Below are 23,143 nucleotides of genomic sequence, written 5' to 3' on the forward strand. Positions count from 1 at the left end.
TTGTTTTCTTTTTATGAGTAAAAAATATTAGAAAATGCATGCAATAAAGATTTATATATTGTAGAAAATTGCATAAAAAAATCTTAAAGATTTTTTTTTATTTGGAATTTTGAACAAAAATACTTGAAAAATCAGGGAATTTCTTTAAGATTTGAATAAACATTCTATTAATTAACCATCTTTAATAATATTTACAGCGAGAAAAGATTAATCCCCGCAAGAAGGAGCAGTGGCGGTTGCGAGGGAGAGGGCGTGCAAAGTTATACAGCGACGGTTTTATATGCAGCAAAGTCACTGGGTAAAGGTCTTCGCGGATTAGGGGAAACCGTTGCTTCGAGTCTGACCGGAAATTCAGTATCACCGATGACTATGAATAATGCAAGCAACGACGTGACACAACCGGGCGTAGTCACGATATTGGATCTTCAGACCGCAAGAGATGAGAAAGAGTTGGACGACGCAAACGCGGATGCTGTAATTGCTCATTTTACCGCTCATAGTGATGCGATCGTCGCTATGACCTTTGATTTGACCGGCGCGTTATTAATGACAGCCGACAAGAGAGGACATGATTTTCATGTATTCAAAATTCAGCCGCATCCCGGTGGGCCGACATTAGCAGCAGTACATCATTTATATATTTTACATCGTGGTGATACCACTGCAAAAGTACAAGTACGTTCTTGCCGTTTACAAGCTAATTATATCTTGTCCAAGTATTATTAATATGTATAATTTAGTAGCAGCATCTTCTAATTTATAAGCCTTTAAGTTTGTACAAAAATGTTTATCATTTATACATTATGTTGTTGCGTTAGGACATGATATTCTCGAGTGACGCACGCTGGGCTGCAGTTTCAACTGTAAGAGGTACCACGCATGTTTTTCCTGTCGCACCTTATGGAGGTCCAGTTGGTGTCAGAACGCATTCCACGCCTCACGTCGTCAACAGGCTATCGAGATTCCATAAGAGTGCTGGCTTAACGGACGACGGTACTCGATCCCATTCTCCCGTGTCTCACGCGGAGCTACCTTTGTCCGTATATCCGTATTCGAATCCGAGACTTCCACCGTATCCTCATCCGACGATATTGCATCCACTGTCGCAGATTCGACAACCGTCTTCTTTGAATCAAGTCAACAATTCGTCACAGCCAAGGTGACTACCAGTTTTTTCAAAAAAACTAATTTTACTGAGAACAAGCTATATAATAATAAAAGTATAATTTAAAAAATATCTTATATATTTTACATTAGTAGACCGCAGCAAAGACAACGGTTACATTCTGACGATAGCGGGACTTTACCGTTAAAAATTTGCGCCTGTTTCGCTCCACCGAGAGCTTGGATATATGCGCAGAGGGAGTCCAGCAGCAAGGTTGTCAAAAGAGCAATTGATTCCTTGTTCATCATGGCATGTCATGGAAATATGATACAATATGACTTGGAACCTAAACCAGTTGCTGGTACGTTGCAGAAGTATATTTTATTGTATATATTCTAAAAGAAATTAAGATTCATTCTTTTTATTTATCTGTCTGTTATCTAACGCTTTTGTTTGTTTCAGGAGTGCCAAAGGAAAAAGTCTGCGATGATACCATGATCGAGTTGGATGTCGAAGCGAAGGGTCAGTGGCCGCTTTGCAGGGTTCCCAATTTTTCGGAACTCGTCCCACCGTTGCCTTTGTCTAACCCGTTACTAAGCGTCACTTTTACACCAAAGAACAATCAAGAACTTGACTCAGCCGAGGATCGTTGGTTAAGTCAAGTAGAAATCGTCACGCATGCTGGACCGCACAGGCGACTGTGGATGGGACCACAGTTCGCTTTTAAAACTTACAACGCACCTAGCGGGTTGGTTTTCTCTTGATTTGCATTTATTAATTGTTTTTTTTTTCAATTTAACAAAGACTAATTCTTATCAGTGTTGCTGTTAATTTGGTCGAAGCGGAAGCGATCGAGATTGGAATCACCGGATCGCGACCAGCGAGATCGAAGCCCGTTAATATGCCTCATGCTGCGTCCAGGCCGTTGATGCCGGTTGTCATCGACGGATCAGGAAGTAAGTGTGCAATCATCGATAGTACTCGAGTATTGCGAGAATCGCATCGTGTGCTTTATAATAAGAAAACGAAGTCTTAAACGAAGAAAAAAAAATTAATTGGTTATTTATAAGGAAATAAAATACATTATTTGACTTTATGCACACAGGCAGTTACGAGCAATCGCCAAGATTCATGGAGGCTTACGGTGATCCTCTAGACAGCGAGAACGTAGGTAGCTGCGAGAGTCAGCTGAGAGAGGATCTTGCCGAAGCTATGCTCGAGATATCCATTGCATCACATCGTGCCCCAGGTAAGTGTGCAGTTATGGAATTTTAGCGGAAAGCACCAAGTTTATGAATGAATGCAGGTCCAAGTATTTGCATTTGTTTAATATTTCCTACATTTATGTATATAATTTAATTTGCGCTAATTATATTCTTTTTTTGTTTGTTTTGTGATAACGAGGATCATTTTTTATTTTTAGTGTAGTCGTGATAGTTGGGATAAGACATTTTGGCAAAGTATATTTTGTTATTTTTATCTTTATTGTTTTTTATCTATAGTTTGCCTGCATTCTACATTACTACATGTACTACACTGTACGTATATTCATATTTATTTTTACCTTTGATAATTCGAAAATGTATTTTTGCTATCAAAGAAACATATATTATAATTTTTGACATTGTAAATATAATTCTTTAAAATTTTGTATAATATATAGTCATCATTCACATAAAGTGTTGCAAGATGTTTTCTCCGAAACGTCAACTTTCGGAGAAAATATATTTTAACATTTTATGTGAAACATCCTATATATATGTATGCATATAATGTGGAATATTTTTAAATATTTTATATATGCATCCGGATTTGAGCTCGCAAAGTTTGCGGGATTATTCGTGTGAAATTTAACATATATTTGACACGTATTATAACGTGATTTTAACTTATCTGTCTTTATGAGAAATATGAAGAAAAAAATAAGTAAGATTCTCGAAAGAGATAATTATACTTGTCGACGTTTTACTATGATATTATGTCTCACGATACAAATTGCGAAATCTTAAATAATTCTAACTGGAGAAAATAAGCAAATCTTTTCTTTTTCTCTATAATATATTTCCTGTATATATGTTTAACAAAGGATGAAATCAACAACTAGCATTGTAAGTTTGCGTGGATACAGAACTGGCCAGAGGCAGGTATCTTCATTTTTGTCCCTGTAATTGTAATATATCTGAGCACTAACAGAAATATATTTTGTCGTTGTTGAAGTCTGCTCTTTATATCAAAAGAAAAAAAAAGAAATATTCAACAAAAACAGAGTTGTGTACTGTCTTGTGTACTAACCATGTAGATCCATCACATTTTGTTCGAGCTTTTAGCTTTGTGTACATTTTAGAGAGAAAGAGAGAGAGAGATTGTTTTGCAATTACAATTACGAACGGATGTGTTTCTCTTCTTGAGTTTGTCTTGACTTTATTTATTGATAGACACGCGAAGTATGCAAATGCGGAATGCGATAGAAAAAAAGATTAGACAGTTAATTCTATTCATTTTTATCGTTGGAATGTTCGAGATTTTATGATTATTAAGCCGAATACTGACTCCTGTAGTTGCTCATTTGCATCACATACATTTTTTCTTCGATTTCGTCGTGATTTTTCATTGACGTGACATAATAACATAATCCCGAGTGAGCATGCGAGCGAGCTATTTATTTCTGTGTAAAAAGAAGAAAAAAAGAGAAACTTAAGAGAGAGAGAGAGCGAGCGAGAGAGAAAGACAAATACGTGAGCAATGACTCGTGATATTGATACCTGCCAACGGCTTTTTCTGTTACTAGGGAGGCGTACGATAATTGAGAGGGTGGGTCAGCCGGTAACTAAAGTCGTCAACCCTCACACCGGCACCGTGATTACCGTGTCGGCCGACGAGGATGAGGACTCTATTAGCTCCGTTCAGGAGTACGATTCCGCTCCGGAGGAGATATTCGCACCTAGAAGCGTGTGCGCCGAGGAGGGACCGGCCTCGCTCGGTGCAGCGGACCACCTCGCGGACGTGCCGGAGTGCCGGACGCTGAGTTGCGAGCACACCGAGATCTGCGCGGAAATGCGTACGGCCAGTGAACCGACGGCGATCGACAGCGTACCCGACGAGAATATACGCGAGTTGCAGGAACGTCGCGCCCTATGTGCAGAGATGGCGACGACAACGACGTCGACGTCGATCGATTATGAAAGGGAAGGGGCATTCCGCGACGTACCTACGAGTCTCAGTTTATGCGCTGAACCGGGCGAGATTCCGAGCAGTCCAATGACGCAGGCGAAGGAGACTTCGTTGTGGTATGGCAAGACGGGCGACAGATTTGTCGGCGACAAGCGCGCCGAGGATTATCACGTCCACGAGAAACATTTTGCCAAAGCTAAGTATGTCGTCAGTTACGACGATGATAGCGTCACGCTGATGGAGAACAAGACGATGCGAGGCGAAAGGAATATCGAGATGCAGTCAAGCGCGGATGAAAGAACTAAGGGATCTCTCGCGAGAAGATCGATCGTCGTCGAGGACAATGCTACCACGCAGAAACGTCCGGTCGAAACGTCGCGATCGATGCGCGCGAAGAAATATATTGTTCAAGAGAACGAGGACAGTGTCGTCATCGAGGATGCGCGATGCGCGGTTCCGACAACGCGCGTTTGCACAAAGAAAGAAGAAAGCGAGGTTTATAAGAAGAAAGCCGAAAGTGCGAAAGATATTTGTAAGGCCTTTGCGAGAGAGAAATATGGGGAAACAACGCATAAAAACGGCAAATTGAAGAGTCGCGCTCCGCGAGACTCTTTCGACGAGGGTCGAGTGACATTAGAGAATAAAGAAATTAAATGCGCGAAAGCGGAATTCTCCGATGACACGGAGTCTAAGCCGACGAAATCTACCGCCGACGTAATCGCGAAGGGAGAGAATCTCGCTAAACTCGCTCCGAAAGCAGGAAAAACGGGGCTGTTACCTGATGACGATGATGACGAATTACCACCGTTAGATCCTCCACCGCTGGATGACTTTAGCTCTATTGAGTATCACATGGTGGAGCAATGTAAGGATGCCGCCTCCACGGCCACTCAGTCTGATGACGACATCGAACATATCCATGCGTCTGAGGTAACACAGATACGTGCGAGGATCGATGCGAGCGACGACAAGTGCAGAGACGATGCGTTCTTTGGCTCCACGGTTACGCAATCGTCTTCTCCGGTGGAGCAGCGGAAGAGCAGTAAGAGCACGATCTCGGACGACGATCTAGAATATATACACAGTTCCGAATTCGGTGGTCTCGATTCCGCGAGTTCGGGTGATATCACCTACACGGCCAAATCCGCGACAAAAGCGAGCAATGATAGAAGCTTACGTAGAAGGCACAGCAAGCACGCTTTGTCATCCGATGATGATTTGGAGCATGTTCAGCTTTCAGAGATTTGCGAGCTAGAACTTGGCGCAGTGACGAGTTCCTCTCAGCAAGAGATGGAGCAACAAGATACAAAATCCAGATTGAGCAAGAAACGAAAAGACATCATGGTGATCGAGAAAAGCGAAACGGAGACCGCGGATATCACCGTTATATACAATCCACTAGAAGAGATTTGGCTGAAGTCAGAAGAGATGACCGACAAGTATAGCCCCATCGATCATCTCAAGGACAAGTTGGAAGGAACGAGTCCAACGCGAAAGGGCAAAAGTCGCATTTCGAAAACGGCAGCAAGTTCCTCGTTGTTATCCGGCAAGCGGGCTTCTCAGATCGTTGCTAGCGATATCGTCGAGATTATCGATATTGATGCGATGCAGAGGGCCGATACGGACGCTGACTCGACGCCGGAATGCAAAATTCTACATGCCGCTACTGGAACTCGCGTCAAAAAGTCTCGCAAGAGCAAAAAATCGCAGGCGGATAGCCAGTTGCAGGAAAATAGCTCGACAGAGCTCTCTTTTTCCTCTTCCTCCTCCTCCTTTTCTACTCCTCCACCTTCATTCCGTTCCTCTAGAGTGAAAATGGCGGATCTGCGAGAGGCAGTGCAAGACGAGTCGTTCGTAGACTTTCCCAGGGGTCTTCAGGAACAGAAAGTTGAAGCTCCTGCCTCGACGGATATATCATGGAGTTCTGTTGTCAAGAAAAGCATCTCCTTATCAGATTCGCAAGAGATGCGCAAAGAAACAGATCTCGAGCCATTGATAGAGGTGGAAGAGAAACCGGAGGCTGGCGAGCACGCGAGAAAGCTGAAGAAAATTTCGGAATTCTGCGACAGGGATGATCGCCCGTTCCTCGAATCTGAGGCAGGCAAACATGAGAATACACAACGACGAACCTTTAATGAGGAGAAAGAAGAAAAGGAAGACCTTGGTGAAAAGGATAACGCTGATGAAACGACATCGATGACAACGCCGATGGAAGAGACTATCCTCGTAGATCTTCCCGTACCGGTAATAGATGAAGAACCTTGGGCGGACAGGGAACTTGCGGGTGTCACGATCGCAATGGCACGGACCAAGATGTCACATCAGGACAGGGAGGATAACAAAGAACAGTCTTTTCCGGAAGTACGATCCGTCGTCGACAAGACACGTCGAGGTAACGTGCCAGCCGAGAGGAAAGAATCGCAAAGAGAATCTTCTTTGCAGCTTCAGCCGGTGCTTCGGCAACAGGTGACAGAAGACGGCGGCGACCTCGAGAGGAATGATCCAATTCCGGTTCTCCCGAAGGTGTCTTCCGAAGATCCGGGATCCGATGCATGCCCGAAGCACGCCGAGAAGCGAAGCGAAGCGGAGAGCTCGATCGCTGCCAAGAAAACGAGCAACAGATCTAAGAGGAAAAAGCGCAGATGAGTAGAGGATTGCTGCATGGACGTGCCTAGGGCCAGCCTTGCCCTCTACATACTCCTGATGCAAGTAGCGGGAGTAGATTAATACGTTCCCGCTTATGTATGGGGTGAAAGGGGAAGGGGGATTTGTCAGAGTTTGAACTGTGATTGTGCGTAGACCTCAACAAGAGTCAACCTTGCATCGGCGTGTGTTTCGCTACAATAACGACGGGCCGTCTTCTTCTCTCCGAATTTGCTTTCAAGAAATAAACCGCTGAGTTGATTTTCAAGAATATATCCTTGCCAATTAGAGATTTCGAAATCATCTGAAATGACTGCGACAATTGAATCGCTAGAAAATTTGTAAGAGAGAAAAATTGAAAGCATGTCGTTATATGTGTCGTTATGTATGTGTAATGTCATTTATTTAAAAAGGCACGTTCGTAGCAGGTTTGATCCTATTTCTGATCGGAGAGTTAAGCTCGACAGATACCGTCTTCAATTAGTAATCATTATCCCACAAAAGAATACATACGAATAAAAGCATTCGGGTAATGTGGCGGGCAAGGTTGTGTTTTAGCAGATGGATTAGGATATTATTAGAATGTTTTTCGAGGTCAATTCTAATGGGTTATGGAATTAACAAGAGAGAGAGAGAGAGATAACTCTTAGAACGGGATTTTTTATTGTGACTATTTGGCAACTCCCATGTAGCAATTTCGATTTGACTGCCTTAAATCTTAAAATGTAAAAAAAAAAGAAAAGGTGATAAGTTTGGATTTAATGTGGTACGCGAAACTACAAACGCGTCCATCTTATATATCATTGCCCACTATCGGTAATTTGATTGTTAACAATGTAACAAACGATCAACCATTAGGTGTTCATTTGCAAGAGTTAATCTTCTAGCTAGCCGAGTAACGACCATTGTTTGGTGTATGCGATAGGTCATATTTCTTCGTTGTAGTACAAAGTATCTCGTGAAATTTTATTCGTTTACTGCCGCGAGAAATTGTTTGAGCTTTCAATCGAATAATGACGGTTTCGCTAAATTATTTTATTCGTTCGGAATGAATCTGAGATAGTAACTTTGCTTATTTAGCTGTATATACATACATATATTATTTACACATCTTTGCATCGTAACATCTATTTATTTTTGAGGGCAGATATTTTTTTTTTTTTAGAAGACCCTCTCTCTATCATTGATTACATTTGTCTTGTGCTACGCAGATGAGAATTCTATGACGATTTATCGACGAGATAATAATGATAATATTGATAGTAGAAAATGGATGGTAGAAGATTTGTGTATCTGTGAATATTCGCGATTTCGTATCACCAGGCGATACTTTGATGTGCGCACATCTCTGTACAGCATAAAAAAATCATATTTGCATGAATCTTGTACATCCGTGTCCTCTTTACAAAACGTTCTATTGTAACATTTGATAAATAGTTCACACATGAAGAGGCTGCTCTATTAGATTATTAATTGTCGTTGCGTCCAGAGTTGAAACTCAACTATCGGGGCATTATTCAATTTTCGTGATCGTTTTTATTTATTTTTTTTTACAATCGGGTTTGGTGGTCAATCAATTCAATTTTTTCGATTCCGTTTTTTTTTTACAATTGGGATTAATTGTTTTTTTCTAAACTTTAGAACGAGCTAATGGATGATCATATATCATAGTGATATATCAAATAGATGAAAAATTTGGATATCAAATATAAAATGTAGCAATGCATAAAAAAAAATCAAGATTCTCTTGAAACTTTTCTTTTAAATAATATATGTAGAACATTTTGATTTATACAGGATTTCCTAACACGTGAAAAAATATTTATTATATTCTTCTAGTAAACACTGTTTATTGCAGTAACATAACAAGTTTTTTTTTACGAAAATAAAGCTTAATAATAAAGGACAGCTACTGACCAAAGTATAATATCTTTTTCTATTAATTTATATATAACTTATTTATTTATATTATTAATTTATATAATTTCTGATTAATCTTATCAAGAAATTTAATATATTATTTAAAATTAAATCGATAAAAATGGGAAATATATTTATTACTTATTTGAGGCGAGAAGTTGGAATTTAATTTTTATATAGATTAAATCTCGAATCATCAATTGAAAAAAAATTTAATTTATTATTGTTATACATATATGAGTGAGAAATTACGATTAATCGGTAGCTTATCCATAACTTATGCAATATTATCTGTATAATATATATTCTTATGTAACAATTCTACTGTGCTTATGTAACATTTATATAACGGTGCTTACTGAGATGTTAGGAAATAACCTGGATATTTAGACTTAACATTGACGATATTAATTTAACTAAATCTTGTTTTTCTTTCAATTTTATTTTTTTTTAAATTATATTTTCTATTTTTTTTTAAATTTAATTAATTGATCTTGAAAAAAGAATACGGTATATTTTTTCTCTCTTCTATTTATTTATATAATTGCATTACTTTAATTTATTATAATTTATATATTTATTAGTAATTTATATAATTTATTATGCATGAGTAATATTTTAATTTATGTAATTACGAGAATGAAAAAAATTATATAAAGAGACGAGAGTGATTTGATGCAATTATATTGTTACATTGCTTCGCGCTTAAAGTCGACATTTTGATCTCGTGATAAAAATAATAATTTCATAGAAAGAGAAAGATCCGTAATAATTATAAACATAAACAAACTCGAAATTTTGATTGCTAAACTAAATAATCTTGCAATGAATCTATAGATCACAGTAGCTCGATTTTTTTTATTCTCGCAATATTAAAATTAACAACCATTATTCATGACAAAGTTTAAAATAATTTGATCATTTATATTTATTAATCTTAAATATATTTTAAAATATATAAAATTGTGATTTTGAGATTAGGAAGATTCACCATAAGACAAATTAAGATACTATATTAAAAAAGAAATGTTTAAGAAAAAAATTTATATGCTCCGAGAAAAAACTAATTAAACTAACTAAAAATAATTTTAATTTGCAAGCTTAATGATGAAGAAAGCGAAGAAAGTAAAACTCGCGCGGTCGCCAAATTTCGTATAAATTGCTTCTCTACTTTGTTGCATATATTTTTTTTTACAGTTAATATTTACAATTGTTTTTAATTCTTGTTCTTTTTTTACATTTTTCAAACGTCGAGATGGCTTATGCGGATATGTTTAGCTTGTACAAATTTCACTTTCGAATGTTGAATACACGAGACGGGAAATGAGAAGGAAAATAAAAAAAAAGCTTATAAAACGTGTTGCTGAGGACGTATAAAACAATCTATGTTTAGGTAAAATTATTGCGTTTCTTATATTGTAATTAGCGAGGAAAAAAAATAGATACCGTATATGAAAGTGTATCGAAAAAGAAACGAAAAATACTCAGTAGCTATGCAACAGCGATTCTCTTCAATTACAATCGTTGTACGGTAAAGAAAAATTAGAGGGAAAAAACGTATCGTTGAGGCATACTTTTTTTTTTAATGCCTTGAAGATCCGAAAAATCTGCTTTACGCAAGAACGGAAAGAACGGAAAGAATATATAGGATGAACTATATAAACCTCGAGAGAATATTTTATTATTATTCATATTCTATGTATGTTATTTATTTATCATTATTATTTTATTATTTATTTTTTTGCGAACTTTCCTGCTGCAAGTATTTTTATTCGCATAATTTTTAATCATTATTCTGTTATATCGCGATAGAATAATGATTTCAATTATCAAGCATTATATCACATATATTGTAAGCTCCTCCGAGAATCAAATTGTTAAAGAGAAGAGAGGAATTTATATAGTTCATTCTTCGCACCGTCTCTTACGAAGTTTCACGTGAAAGAGTTCTTCATCAAACTGTGATGTCCCTCAACTGCTAGTGATCTCGATCTATATAAACGACATTAGGTATTTTATGCGTATGTATAGCTTGATGCGTATAATACATTAATTTAATCACGAAAGTCGTCTCGTTTGATCTTCGTCGCGACTACTCTATATCGTTACATGCAGGCATGTATCACACAATGAAAAAAAAATCTACGATTTATGATTTATGACAAATTACTGCGTGCAATACGCGTTGAAAGGGATGAGTGCGATGCGTGTATTGTATGTATGAGTGCAGAGAGTGTGTCGAATATAATCGATTACAATGTATTACGCTTTTCAAAGATGTTCAGTCTCTAATCACTCTTATTAGCGAATTGCGATATTCGATAAAAAGAAGGGACGAAGAGTCTCCCTCGCTCCATTGATTGTTGCTGCAGTTCTGGGCAGTATTTTACATGCGTGTTTTCTTTGCGTTTTATGCAGTGAAAAGCTCGAAATAATATCGGTAATGATCCAAATTACAAAGCGCACTTTACACAATCATACTCGGATGACATTGATAAAATAATATTTCGACCTCTGTCGAGAAAGAGTGTCGTTTCATCATTTTTCTTTTCTCAGAGCTAATGTTGTGTAGATATTACCTACTGTATAATGCTATATGTATGTATACATGTATACCTATTTATAGAATTGTTCAAGGAACATTTAGGCTTCGTTGCATCGAGATCGTTGCTTGGATTAGCGATTTGTAATGTTTCTTCCTAGATTATAGAAGTCCTATCTAAGAAATTTTAGCTGGAATTAACGCTATTAATTGCGACATTGGTGCAACCGGGCCTAAACGTATGAGAGATTAATGATTAACCGACAAAAATATTTTGGTGACGAATCTATATTTGTAAATTTAAGTGATCCTATTTTCTTTTTTTTTTTTTCTGTGTGTAAGCCGAATTACAATTTACCTATTTATCTACTTAAAAAATAGCTAAGAGCAATTATAATTAGTATTTCTGCGGCAGAGGTAATCTTTTACAAAAAAAAAAAAAACAAAAAAATTAATGGCCAATGAAGAATGATACTTATATCATTTATCGCGATACGTCAAATCGGCATTTTGCAATAAACTTTTTGGATACCGTTAGTTTCGATTTGTATGTACAATAGCGGCCAAGATAATACGGTATTTAAAATAATACAGTATCAATATTATAGATTACTTATAGATTAATAAGACAATCTACATGAATTATATTAAATAAATAACGAAAGATTTATATTTAGTATAAATATATGTCATCGGTCTTGAAAAGATCATTCAAGATCGTTATCAAATATTCTTGCTTGGAGATAATATAAATTAAATTTTATTTATTTATTTTATGTTATGAGAATTATTTATTTTATTATGCATATTTTTCATTATATATTTATTCTTATATTTACATCATCTTTTAGATTATTTATTTAGAATTTCTGAACTCTATTTAGAGATTCTATTCAAAATATAAATTATGAATTTTTTAAGTTTATGTATTAGTAAATATTATCATGTATAGATATGAAATATCAAATTTGAATTTGTTGAATGAATATTAAATATTTTTTTTTTTTTTTTTTAAAGAAATATTAAGATCGATGAACATTCGGCCGTTACTGTATATCCTATATCGTTACGTAGAAGGCAATAATCGCAAAAATGTTCAAAAATGTATCGTGCAGTGACTGCCTTCGCCGATACGTAAATGTAAACACCGTTGGTAATCGATAGATTAATTCAACTTCACTTTCATATTTATTCGTACGATTTAGAACGCAGGTTTGTAGTGCGCGGGAGCTCTATTTCTCTGCGATAAGCTTTAGCTTGTAGAATCGTTTAGCCTGCTCGGTGTAAAAGTATTGTCAGTCTCGTTCGTTAGTCCTTTATCTCATTCTCGTAAATAATTCTGACAACTGCACAGCTCGAAGCGGCTGTGAATGTAAAAATGTATATGACGTTCGCTTATGTAATGTTACCAATGCCAAAGTCCGTGGAACACATCTGTTACTTTCTAGTTTTAATTTATTTAAGTTTATGCGATATTTATTTCGTTTAAACGTGCATTGAGAAAAAAAAATCCGAGAAAAAACTCGGATAAATAAAGTAAAAAAAAAAAAGATATTAACACATGAGAAAATATTTTTGTCGATAATAATTTTGTAAAAATAAAAATGCGAAAATAAACTTATCACATTAATTTTAAAAATTTGTTTCACACTGATTTGAAGCGCGATGTTTTCTCAGTGCACAACTTTAACGGTGCTCAGTATTATTTTCTCTGTAAATCACTGTAATAATTCTTAGACAAGTTTCATATTTTCGCGACCGATGAATGATGACTGACACTCTGTAAACTACAAAAACAATTTAAATTGCTGTCGCACGTGTAACACACATTATATTTCGCGAGAAAAAATGTCGTAAGTTAAAACGATGAGTATTTAGAAATTAAGCCTGCAAAATATTACATTAAGCTTATAATATTTTATTTATCAAAATGATAAATTAAATAGAAAAAGTCTGTATATAATCTTTATATTTAAGAAACTTTTTTTGAGTTTATTACAATATTCTTTCGAATTGTCACATTCTTCTTTCCAAGAAACAAACTTTTTGCGAATATTTATAAAGTACATAGAATAATCTGTCTCTCTCTACATACTAAATATAGGAAACACTCTCAGGTACGCACTTAATTCAAAATTGGAAATATCGAGTTTAGCTCGAAAGCTCCTGCAATTTACAAACAAATAGCAGCTAAAACATGTTAAATCGATGACATTTTTTCTCGTTTAAATTGAGCGATGTTGAACTATGTACGTCGCTCAATATGATCTCAATTAATTAATTATCGAGAGAGAATTATTGTTCACGAGAACGAGAAAAAAGGAAGCGGACAAGTCGCAGATGCTGTTTTCTTCCACGGTGTAAAATCAATTGTGGCCGGAAACACACCGGAATGTATCGTAAAATGCACTAACGATATTACTAATTGTAATGACAAATGTACAAAAAAAGAAAAAAACAAACAAACAAAACTCATGTCTGACGCACGCGAGACATTATGCGAGATGTTAGTTCGCGGAAGAAACGCTTCTCCACGAGCGACCAATTGCTAATATGCTGATACATAAGGAAAAAAAAAGACAAAAACGATAAAACGAAAATAAAAGTATACAGCTATATCGCATACGCATGCTATTTTTCTTGAAAAGTTTCTCGTCCTCTTAAAAAATTATGATTATTACATTAATAATATACACTTGTGGATTTTTCTGTGTATATATTATATTATATCGCACATTGTGTATTTAGCGCTGAGAGACCGATGCTTGAATTTAATCTTTTTGGAATATTTTCACAATGGATCTTTCTAAAATATAAAGATATCATAAAATTATATAGATTTTATAATATGATATTATATAAATTAATATACTCTGTATTATAATATTCTGTAATAATGTCCATAATGTTATTCTATGATATAGCTAAATTATGTCTATATATATATATATATATATATATATATATATATATATATATATATAATATAGAGAATCTCAATAAGACCTGAGATTTGTTGTAAATTGTAAGACATGCGCTATAATTTAATTTTTACATAATTAAAATATTAAAATCAAGCAATTATACTCAACGCTGAATATTTACATAAGTACAAATCATAAATCTTTTCCGATTTAAATATTTAAAGCATCTATTGACACATACATATATGTCATCGGTCTCAAGGAGAAATTTACTAACATTCAGTAGACGACAAAATGAAATTTGAAACTCGACTATAAATAAAAATTCAATTTTTGAATCTTGATTTAATTATTTCTTCCTTTTTCCTTTAATATAATTTATCTCAATTGCTTCATTTTTACATGAGATAATTATTAATTCATGAAAACTTTTAATAAAAATTTGTAATATATAAAATATTTCATCATTTTGCATTCTAAATAGATGATTTAACATTATTCTACAGAAATCAAGCTTGACGATTTTGTCCTTAAGACCTATGACGATCTGCCAATAAGCCTAAATTTCTTAATAAACTTTTATGCTAATGAGACAAATTTTGAGCATGAGAGGAAACTGTCGTCTCGTCATCGATCATCGTTGACTTATTCTGTCTTTTTCAGGTGGCAGTCAATCAGTGGCCAGTTACGAGGACTTGAGTTCCAGCAGTTTCAGCTCCGCCAGCAGGGCATCTCTGGATGCGAGGAGTTCGCCGACACCGTCGTACGGGGCCGAGAACATGATGGTGTTCCCCGGCGACAGTAGTGGCTCCATTTGAGATTATTTGAGATGCGCGGCTATGCTACCGAAGTGGCTGCGCTGTCTCAGATAAAGAAAGAGCAAGACATTGAAGAAGAAGAAGAAGAAGAAAAATCCTTTGCGGAAGAAGAATCCTTGCTTGAAGACGGCAGGCTGTTTTGCTGTGCAATGTGCGATCGGCTCTTTCCAATTCATCGATCACACATAAGACAATCTTTTGTTTTTTTTTTCTAAAGTTTCGCTGACATACATGGCAGTGAGATAAATACAAACGTCAGCGGAACTCTGAATGAACAATAAGAGATGTCAACGACCAGGAGTGTTATCGAAAGGAAGGTGTGCATGTCGTAAAAACTCGGCCGCGACTTTTCTACGAAGCGTGTGCGATGCACAGATGCAATTCTTTTTTTTTTTTTTCTCCGCGCGATCTTTCCAAGAGAGTCACTCGCAATTTGCCATTTTTACCTCTTATTTCCTGCGTTAATATCTTTGCTAATATTTTCTTTGTTACTATTGCACGGACCACGATGCTTTCTTCTGGTACGTGTACAACTTTTTTACGGGGAGTCCTGTGAGACAGGAACGAAAAGAATGAAAGTGACTTTCGTAAACTACACGTCGCGTATTCTACGAGAAAAAAAAGTAAACATGCTCCATGAGAGCGGCGATAAAATTTTGTTTTTAAGCATCTTTCTATCACGCTATATATTAATATCTAAGAGACTATTTTACGGTAAAGTTACACTCTAATTATCAATCCCAATATTTTTATACTTTTGGTATTTCTCTCTCCGTGGACACGTTATACGCACGATGTACGTTGCCAAGGTAATCTGCTCATTCGTGATATTTGCATTTTGTATATCTCCCTCGTGTAATTTGTCGATACGCAATATTCGCGACATATCATTCGAATATATGATATTTTAATAATTTTTGCCATTTTTCTCTGTTTTATTCGCATTCTTTTATCGGCATATTAATCTCGTTTCAGATGATCTCCAAACGATGGGTTTGTTTGATAAATGGAATGCAATTTTTAATTGCATATAATAAGTGATAGTGACATTTTATTGAACATACAAATTCGTTTTTTTTTTTTATCAGACAGAGATAGAAGAATACGAATTTTTTCATTATAAAAAAAATCTCTGCATATCTGAAAATAAATAATAATTGCTGTACAAAAATGCACATTTTTTTCTTTAATTTGTTTCCAATTTATTTTAAATAAATGAACTTTGATTAGATAAAATAAATCCAAGGTGATTAATTAATGAATTAATTAAATAGATAAAAAAAATACTTGTGCATTTTTGATGAATATTGAAATATGTGAATAACAGATGCATCGTCCGGAGGCAGCTTTAATATATCGCGACGTAATAAATCAAATTTCTTCGAGATCGTTCTTATCTCCTCACTTCGTAAGCGACCAATTTATCTATCGTGCAATATCTTAGATCGAACGGAGAATTCTCGACGTTTCAAAGTGTCAGCAGCAGGGATGAGACGTGTGTGAACGAGATCGATTTAACTACTAAAGTAATTATACATATAGATCTCGATAATATTTCGTGAGAAACGTAAGATACGCGATGTAGCGTCCCAGAGTATACCACGAAAATTTGGCAATTAGTATATATATTTCGCTCTTGAAGAAATCATGTAGATCTCGTACAAGGATCGTTCCCGTGAATATTAGTGAAATTTATAATTGAAATTTATTTGTCTTTTTTGGGGGATATCAAATCTACATGTGTGTCAAATCTACATTAATTTTGGTTACTTTATTTTTTGCTTTCTCTTATTGATATTATTCGGAACAATAAGAGTTGCTTTTTAAATAATTCATTAAAAAATTTATTGATCTGTTAATCTTAGTTTTTTCTCCTATCTCTTAGAGAAATTTCTTCTTTTTTATGATCTTTACTTCTTAGGCAAACCGCAACAGGGTAAGAAGTCGGCTTAAATCTCGCAACTTTGTCGACATTAATAAATATTTACGAGAAATAGTCCCTCATCCGTTCGCCACAGATTTGTTTTGGATCTGATGGATGCGATGATAAAGATTTGACTCAAGTATATATCAAAGCTAAAAAGTAAATTAGAGATAAGTAGTTGACGGATCAAATCTAACGTAGATATACTGATATACTAGATATACTGATGCAAACAGGATAGAAACGTAAGCAGCCGATTTTTTGAAACTTTTTAAATGCAAAAATTTGTCCAATTTTCGTGGGATACCCGGCGATTCTTTTCTTTTCTAAGTGATAGATTAATAATAATTCATCAATAGCGCGTGCGATCGGTGCCATTTGAGGACTCGAAGAAGCGGAAGATAGCTTAGATTATATACTAGTAGATATGATGCATGTGGAATTTCCGTAGTGTTATTCCTATCGTTTATACGTATAAATGATGAGCAGTTTAATTGAATAACAGGCAAGTGACAATACATGTCCCGCTTGTCACTCGCTATTTGTACAGTAAAATGTAACGATCGCTTTATGGAGATATTCTCACTCATACATTTGAAGCACAAAGACTTCAGTGATCTAACTCTCTTTGTCCAGATTTTTCCCATCTTCTCTAGTTTTTTCTATCGTCTATTGTCTATTACATAAATCTTCTATCTTCTCTCACTTTTATCTTCTTTCCCACTGATAATGCGAAAAAATACATAATGTGAAAGAAATTATTTAGAAGCGTAACAGGTTCTGTCGACCAGGCGCCATTATCCCGTTTGCTTTTGTTATGCCAATTATAGATTTTTTCCAGCTCGTATTTTTCAGAGGAATTGTTTTTCTATCGTCTCTTTTCTTCCGAGACAAATTAGCTTATTGAAAAATATTTATAGGATCTATGAACATAGGAAAAACTTAAGTTCGTACTTTCAAATCATACTTTGGATAAAAAGTAAATACAAATATATTATATGACGTGTGTCATCAGTCACTGAACTGAGAATAGCTTCTTAATCCCTGGATGCACAATGTCCGAATAAAAGTTTATAAAACTGAAAAATGGGAAAAGTATCTGAATTTACATCAGATACATTGTTGAAGGATTCTTCTCTGAAAGATTACCTATAAGAGAGTTTAATCTTGGAAATGAAGAAAAAAATAAATATATTAAGTTTTTCTCCTTCCTGCCTCTTTGTGCGTTCAAGGGTTAAATTGCATTCTCGTTGCTGCACCGAATCAAATGAATACGCGATGTGCGCCACACATATATTTTTCTACCTCTTATGTTCCGATAGCGTTGCCGAGGAATCCACCGCTCGTTCTCCGCGGCGAGATTAGGCAGGAGACGAGTCCGCAGGCTCCGATGCGCGGTGCACAATTAGCACAGTATCATATAAAAATTATTAATAATAATTTATATTATTAATAATAATTTATATTGGGCGTCCATCTTTCGCGATACACTCTCAAGAAACGATTAACAGGTCCTCGATAAATTCGGAAGGCCTTTCACGTATCCTGATCTTTTCTCTATACTGCGTTACTATTACTTGTGTCGCGATTTTTACACGATAGACAAATCAATTTTATATCACCATTGTAATGAGATGCGCTTTTAAAAGAAAAAAAAAAGGAAAAAATAGCAAAGGGTACAAATTCAATTATCTCCCAGTGTGAAAATAAGTTTGCAAGGGAGTAATATTTAAATATTTTTCATCAATTTTTTCCTTTTTTTTTTTTTTGCATTGATACATTATTTGTAGGGTATTTCATGAAACGAAAATCTATAACTTGCACGCAGTGAACGAGTGGATTTTGTTCTGTAGTAGAATAGAATAGTGTTTTTTTTTTTTCGCAAAAAAAGAATAGAAAGTAATTAAATCAGAAATGTACAGGCAACGGAAATCGCATAATCGGGTTTCGAGAGTTGATTACTCATCCCTCGATGTTAACGAAGCGGACTGTGAATCGTCTTCATCGATTGACTACAGAATAGTCTCTCACGATGTTTTAGAATCGATCCCGATTTGCTGTTACGCTTCGAACAATAGTATTCGCGAATGTTGTATAGACTTCAAGCGTATAGACGGAACTTCTCCGCTTTCTTATATATTTTACTTTTGTAATTGTGATTTTGCGGAATTAATTTAATTTTGTTTCTTACAATATAAGACGATCTATATAAGCGCAAAAAAAGATTAAAAGGAATGTGGATAGAAGAAGCGGAGAATTTCCGTCGCGATTGAACTCGGCTGCACTTGTCGATTAATTGTCAATGCGCAGCGCAAACAGCATCCAGCGAAGCATTAGGTGCCTTTAGTATTTCCGATCAACAATGTAATTAATATAAAATAGAAGACAGTGTATGCTTGAATGAGCATAGATCGTACCGACTCGTTCTTAATCTAAGAAATATAAGCAAGTTGCAAATGGCGTCGCAAAGCGATGAAATATCGATAATCGGTCTGTACAAGAATATTGTCTTTTTTATTTTGTGACGTGTCCTATTGCTACTATAATCGTCGAAAGTGCGTAAATTATTCAAGGAACAGAATGTATGATAGATAAATAGCATTACTTACTTGTACTGGGAAAAATATTTCAACAGGAAATTCCTGTGACGCATTCTTTGGCATTATATTTATTCCACGAAATTTTGTCAAGGAGCTCAATTTAAGAATCATGTAATGCTGGTTGATGATGAAAGGATTTTTGTGAATTAAGCTAAACTCTAGTAAATTTTAAGTCGAATTTATTAGCAATTTAATTGTTATCGCACATTACAATCCTAATTGATAAAATCTTTAATCGCATCTTATTGCGTTGGGCATTCTATTTGATAGGAAATTAATCTCTATTATAAATGATAATTATCATTAAAGTTGTGTTTTCTAACTTAAAGCGTGTTTTATATTGCTAAAAATAGCTTTAACATTGAAAATTAAAAACAAATAATTATTCAATATAGAATGTTTGTTGTGTAAAAGTTGATTGCAATTTCATCATGGAATACAGCATTTTTTAAGAAACTTATTAAGAAACTGTCAAAGCGTTTGAATAATCAGGCTTCCGCGAATAATTAAAAACTAATGTCGACATCTTTCCATAGACTGCGACTGATGTTATTCAGCTGAAATATTGGTTGAGGTCACATCTGGAAAAAGATATACAGATAGAACAAAATATTTTTTTATTGGAGAACGGTTTACTAATTGAAAAAAAAACATTTTAATTTAAAATATTTCCACTCTCGGATAAAAATATTTTCAGTGGATAAAAATATCAACTCGAAGAATGTATTATTTTGATTATTATTTTCCTTCGAATTGAAAGTACAATATACTATATTAAGAAAAAATAAAAAATTTTACTCTTCTGGGAATTTGTTCATAAAATCACTTATTTTCATCTATATCTTTCTTCCACAGATGACTTCAATTTCAATCTCGTACGAAAACACTTTAATAATGTAAAGAAAAAGAGCAAGATGTTTATAGTAATTAATTAAGAATTTCTAAAATCACTTGTACTGAGTTCCTGTTTCCCGTATTTGTCGGGATGATACAATTTGTCATAAGAAATATTTTTTTCGCGAAACATAGCACGCTGTCTAAAATTTTTATCAAGTTTGCATTTTTTATATTTTTTGACTACGCTTCGATACGATTTATATCGATGAGAAAATAAGAGAGACAGACAGAGAGAGAGAGAGAGAGAGAGAGAGAAAGATCGCAAGAACATTCCACGAAATTAACTTTCATCAATCTATATATAACTTTCATCAATCTCGGCGCTATTTTTAATTCCCGAATTTAAGCTGTCATACAACTAATCCGGTAAATCAATAAGTAAGAATATATATATATATATATATATATATATATATATATATATATATATACATATATGCGTATACATATATATTTGTTCTTATATATATGTATATAAAATATGCATACATATACATATATATATGGAGATAGATTGCTAATTGTATTTCTGCCGACGTAGACGCAGAGTATCTTTGTATCGTGAATTTTTGTCCTTTGTCGCGCGAGACATTTGTAAATGTGATTTTCGTCAAGAGTAGATGAAAGATTGTGAGTAAAATGCTGTGATTGCGAACTGATTTAAACGCTGATCGAACGAACTGTCAAAGCAATTAAGACATGAAAAAAACGATAATTGCTCTGCCACGATCAGCGTTTTCTGATGACAATGACGATGATAGATGATGATCAACACGATATATTCCTTGTAAATTAGGATAAATTCGCGGTACAGCGACGGCGATTTCCAACTCCGCTGACTTGCGAAAAGTCCCGTAAAACTTTTGGAGTTGCGTTAATTAAATTCGTTAATTTAATAAATAAAATATGTGAATTAAATTAACAAATTTATTCACGACGCTGTGAATGAATCAAGGATAATCCCATCAAATCGAACCCCAAGATGTAAATAGATAATATTAGTTTTCTTTTTTTGTTTTCCAATTAAAATTTGCTGGAAATCTTTATATATTTTTCTTCTTTTTATAATAACAGTCTCTCAAATTTTTTTAATGGTTGACTATGAAAATATTTGCGAGTCAGAAAGGGAATTCGCCGCTGCGATGTGTACGTGTGCACGGAGAGAAAAAGAAAAACCAGATTGTGATGAGCGATTTTTGACGAGGTCTTGCGGTGGTGTCGATGCAACACGCAGATAAGGATTGAGGAACAAAAATTGGCAAAGAAAAGAATGGAGAAAGAAAAATAATGCATTTTCCCCTCTCTTAACAATTTCAAATAAGAGATATTTTATAAAAAGATTATATCTTATAAAAAATGTATAAAATCACCAGTAACTCGCGGAGGATTCTATAGACAATCAATTGTTTAATAATTCAATATTTTTAACAATTTGAGGAAATTAATTTTGCCAATTTTGAATATATTCCTTTAAAATTTTACAAACAAGTGTAAATTGTATTTATCTCTCTGTGAACACTCTGGATGATAATCAATTGCATTTTGCGGCATTATATTTTTCTTTAGACGTGTCTTATCAATGGGACACAGAAGAATTACGATTCTTATCTAAAACGGATGTTTGCATGCGTATGACACCGCGTATGACTTCGGCCTATAGCAGTTTTTCATATATTTTACTATATTACGTATTTTGTCAGGGCTAAGAGAGAACACAGCTATATACTAATAAATATAAAAAAAAGGAGTATGTATATCTTATACATATATATATATATATATATATATATATATATATATATATATATATATATATATATACATAAATAGAGTGTAAGCGTAATAACTTTATGTCACGTGTATACAGCTCCGCGTTGACGGAGAAAATAGTGATTCTTAACTAAGACAGCGTTACGGGATTCCGTCGAGTCACGTCGGTCCCATCGGTCCCATCAAGTCGCGACGGGATCTCGAAAGCTGTGCCTGCCGTGAAAGCCGTTTTGTAATTGCTAATACGGGCGCGGACGGATTCTTTGAGAAACAAATAAAAGATTTTTAACGACTGCAACGAAGACGGGAGTCTATTATTATATGTAAGATCCCCTCTTTTTGTCTTCCAAATATATATATATATATAATTATTATATAAATTGTTATATAAATATATAGACAATAAGATTTATTCAGAATTAAATGTGGAGGCTCTTATATCTAATACATTTTAATTAAAATAATATCATTTTTATTATTAGGTTTGTAATAATATTATTATAGATTATTAATAATTATATTAATTTATAGCACACAATATTTATGATAAATATTTATAAATATTTTTACTATTTATTTTTGAAATATATAAATATTTTATATAATATTATTTATAGTAATATTTTGTAAATATTTTTATAAATATTTTATTATGATATTTATGATAATATAATTTCTTAAATCTAAGATCACAAAAATATTTATAAAATATTTTGATAAATATTTATAAAATATTCAAATAATTATTATAAATATTTTATAAATATTATTTATTTTTATAAATATGTATTGTGTGCTGTCTGGGTATGATTTTTAAATACTCTGAAAT

The 23,143-nt window shown here is 34.3% G+C and overlaps 1 protein-coding gene across 7 annotated transcripts in view; it reads left to right on the plus strand.

The window, feature by feature from the left end:
* LOC126851944 (uncharacterized) overlaps positions 1-22,616 on the plus strand; it is a 26,435-nt gene extending 3,819 nt beyond the window's left edge. For 4 of the 7 annotated variants that reach the window (XM_050596288.1, XM_050596286.1, XM_050596287.1 and 1 more), the window contains exons 5-11: positions 198-675; positions 819-1,159; positions 1,258-1,466; positions 1,568-1,853; positions 1,925-2,061; positions 2,211-2,354; positions 3,894-14,004. In XM_050596288.1, coding sequence (XP_050452245.1) covers positions 198-675; positions 819-1,159; positions 1,258-1,466; positions 1,568-1,853; positions 1,925-2,061; positions 2,211-2,354; positions 3,894-6,922 — 4,624 coding nt within the window. In that variant the 3' untranslated portion in view covers positions 6,923-14,004. Of the gene's footprint in view, positions 1-197; positions 676-818; positions 1,160-1,257; positions 1,467-1,567; positions 1,854-1,924; positions 2,062-2,210; positions 2,355-3,893; positions 14,005-14,968 lie in introns of those variants that run through there. The other 3 variants (XM_050596291.1, XM_050596292.1, XM_050596290.1) reach the window with 3 other exon arrangements.
* Positions 22,617-23,143: the final 527 nt, after the last annotated feature.

The sequence above is a fragment of the Cataglyphis hispanica genome, chromosome 9 (assembly GCF_021464435.1).
Source record: "Cataglyphis hispanica isolate Lineage 1 chromosome 9, ULB_Chis1_1.0, whole genome shotgun sequence".
Taxonomy (NCBI): domain Eukaryota; kingdom Metazoa; phylum Arthropoda; class Insecta; order Hymenoptera; family Formicidae; genus Cataglyphis; species Cataglyphis hispanica.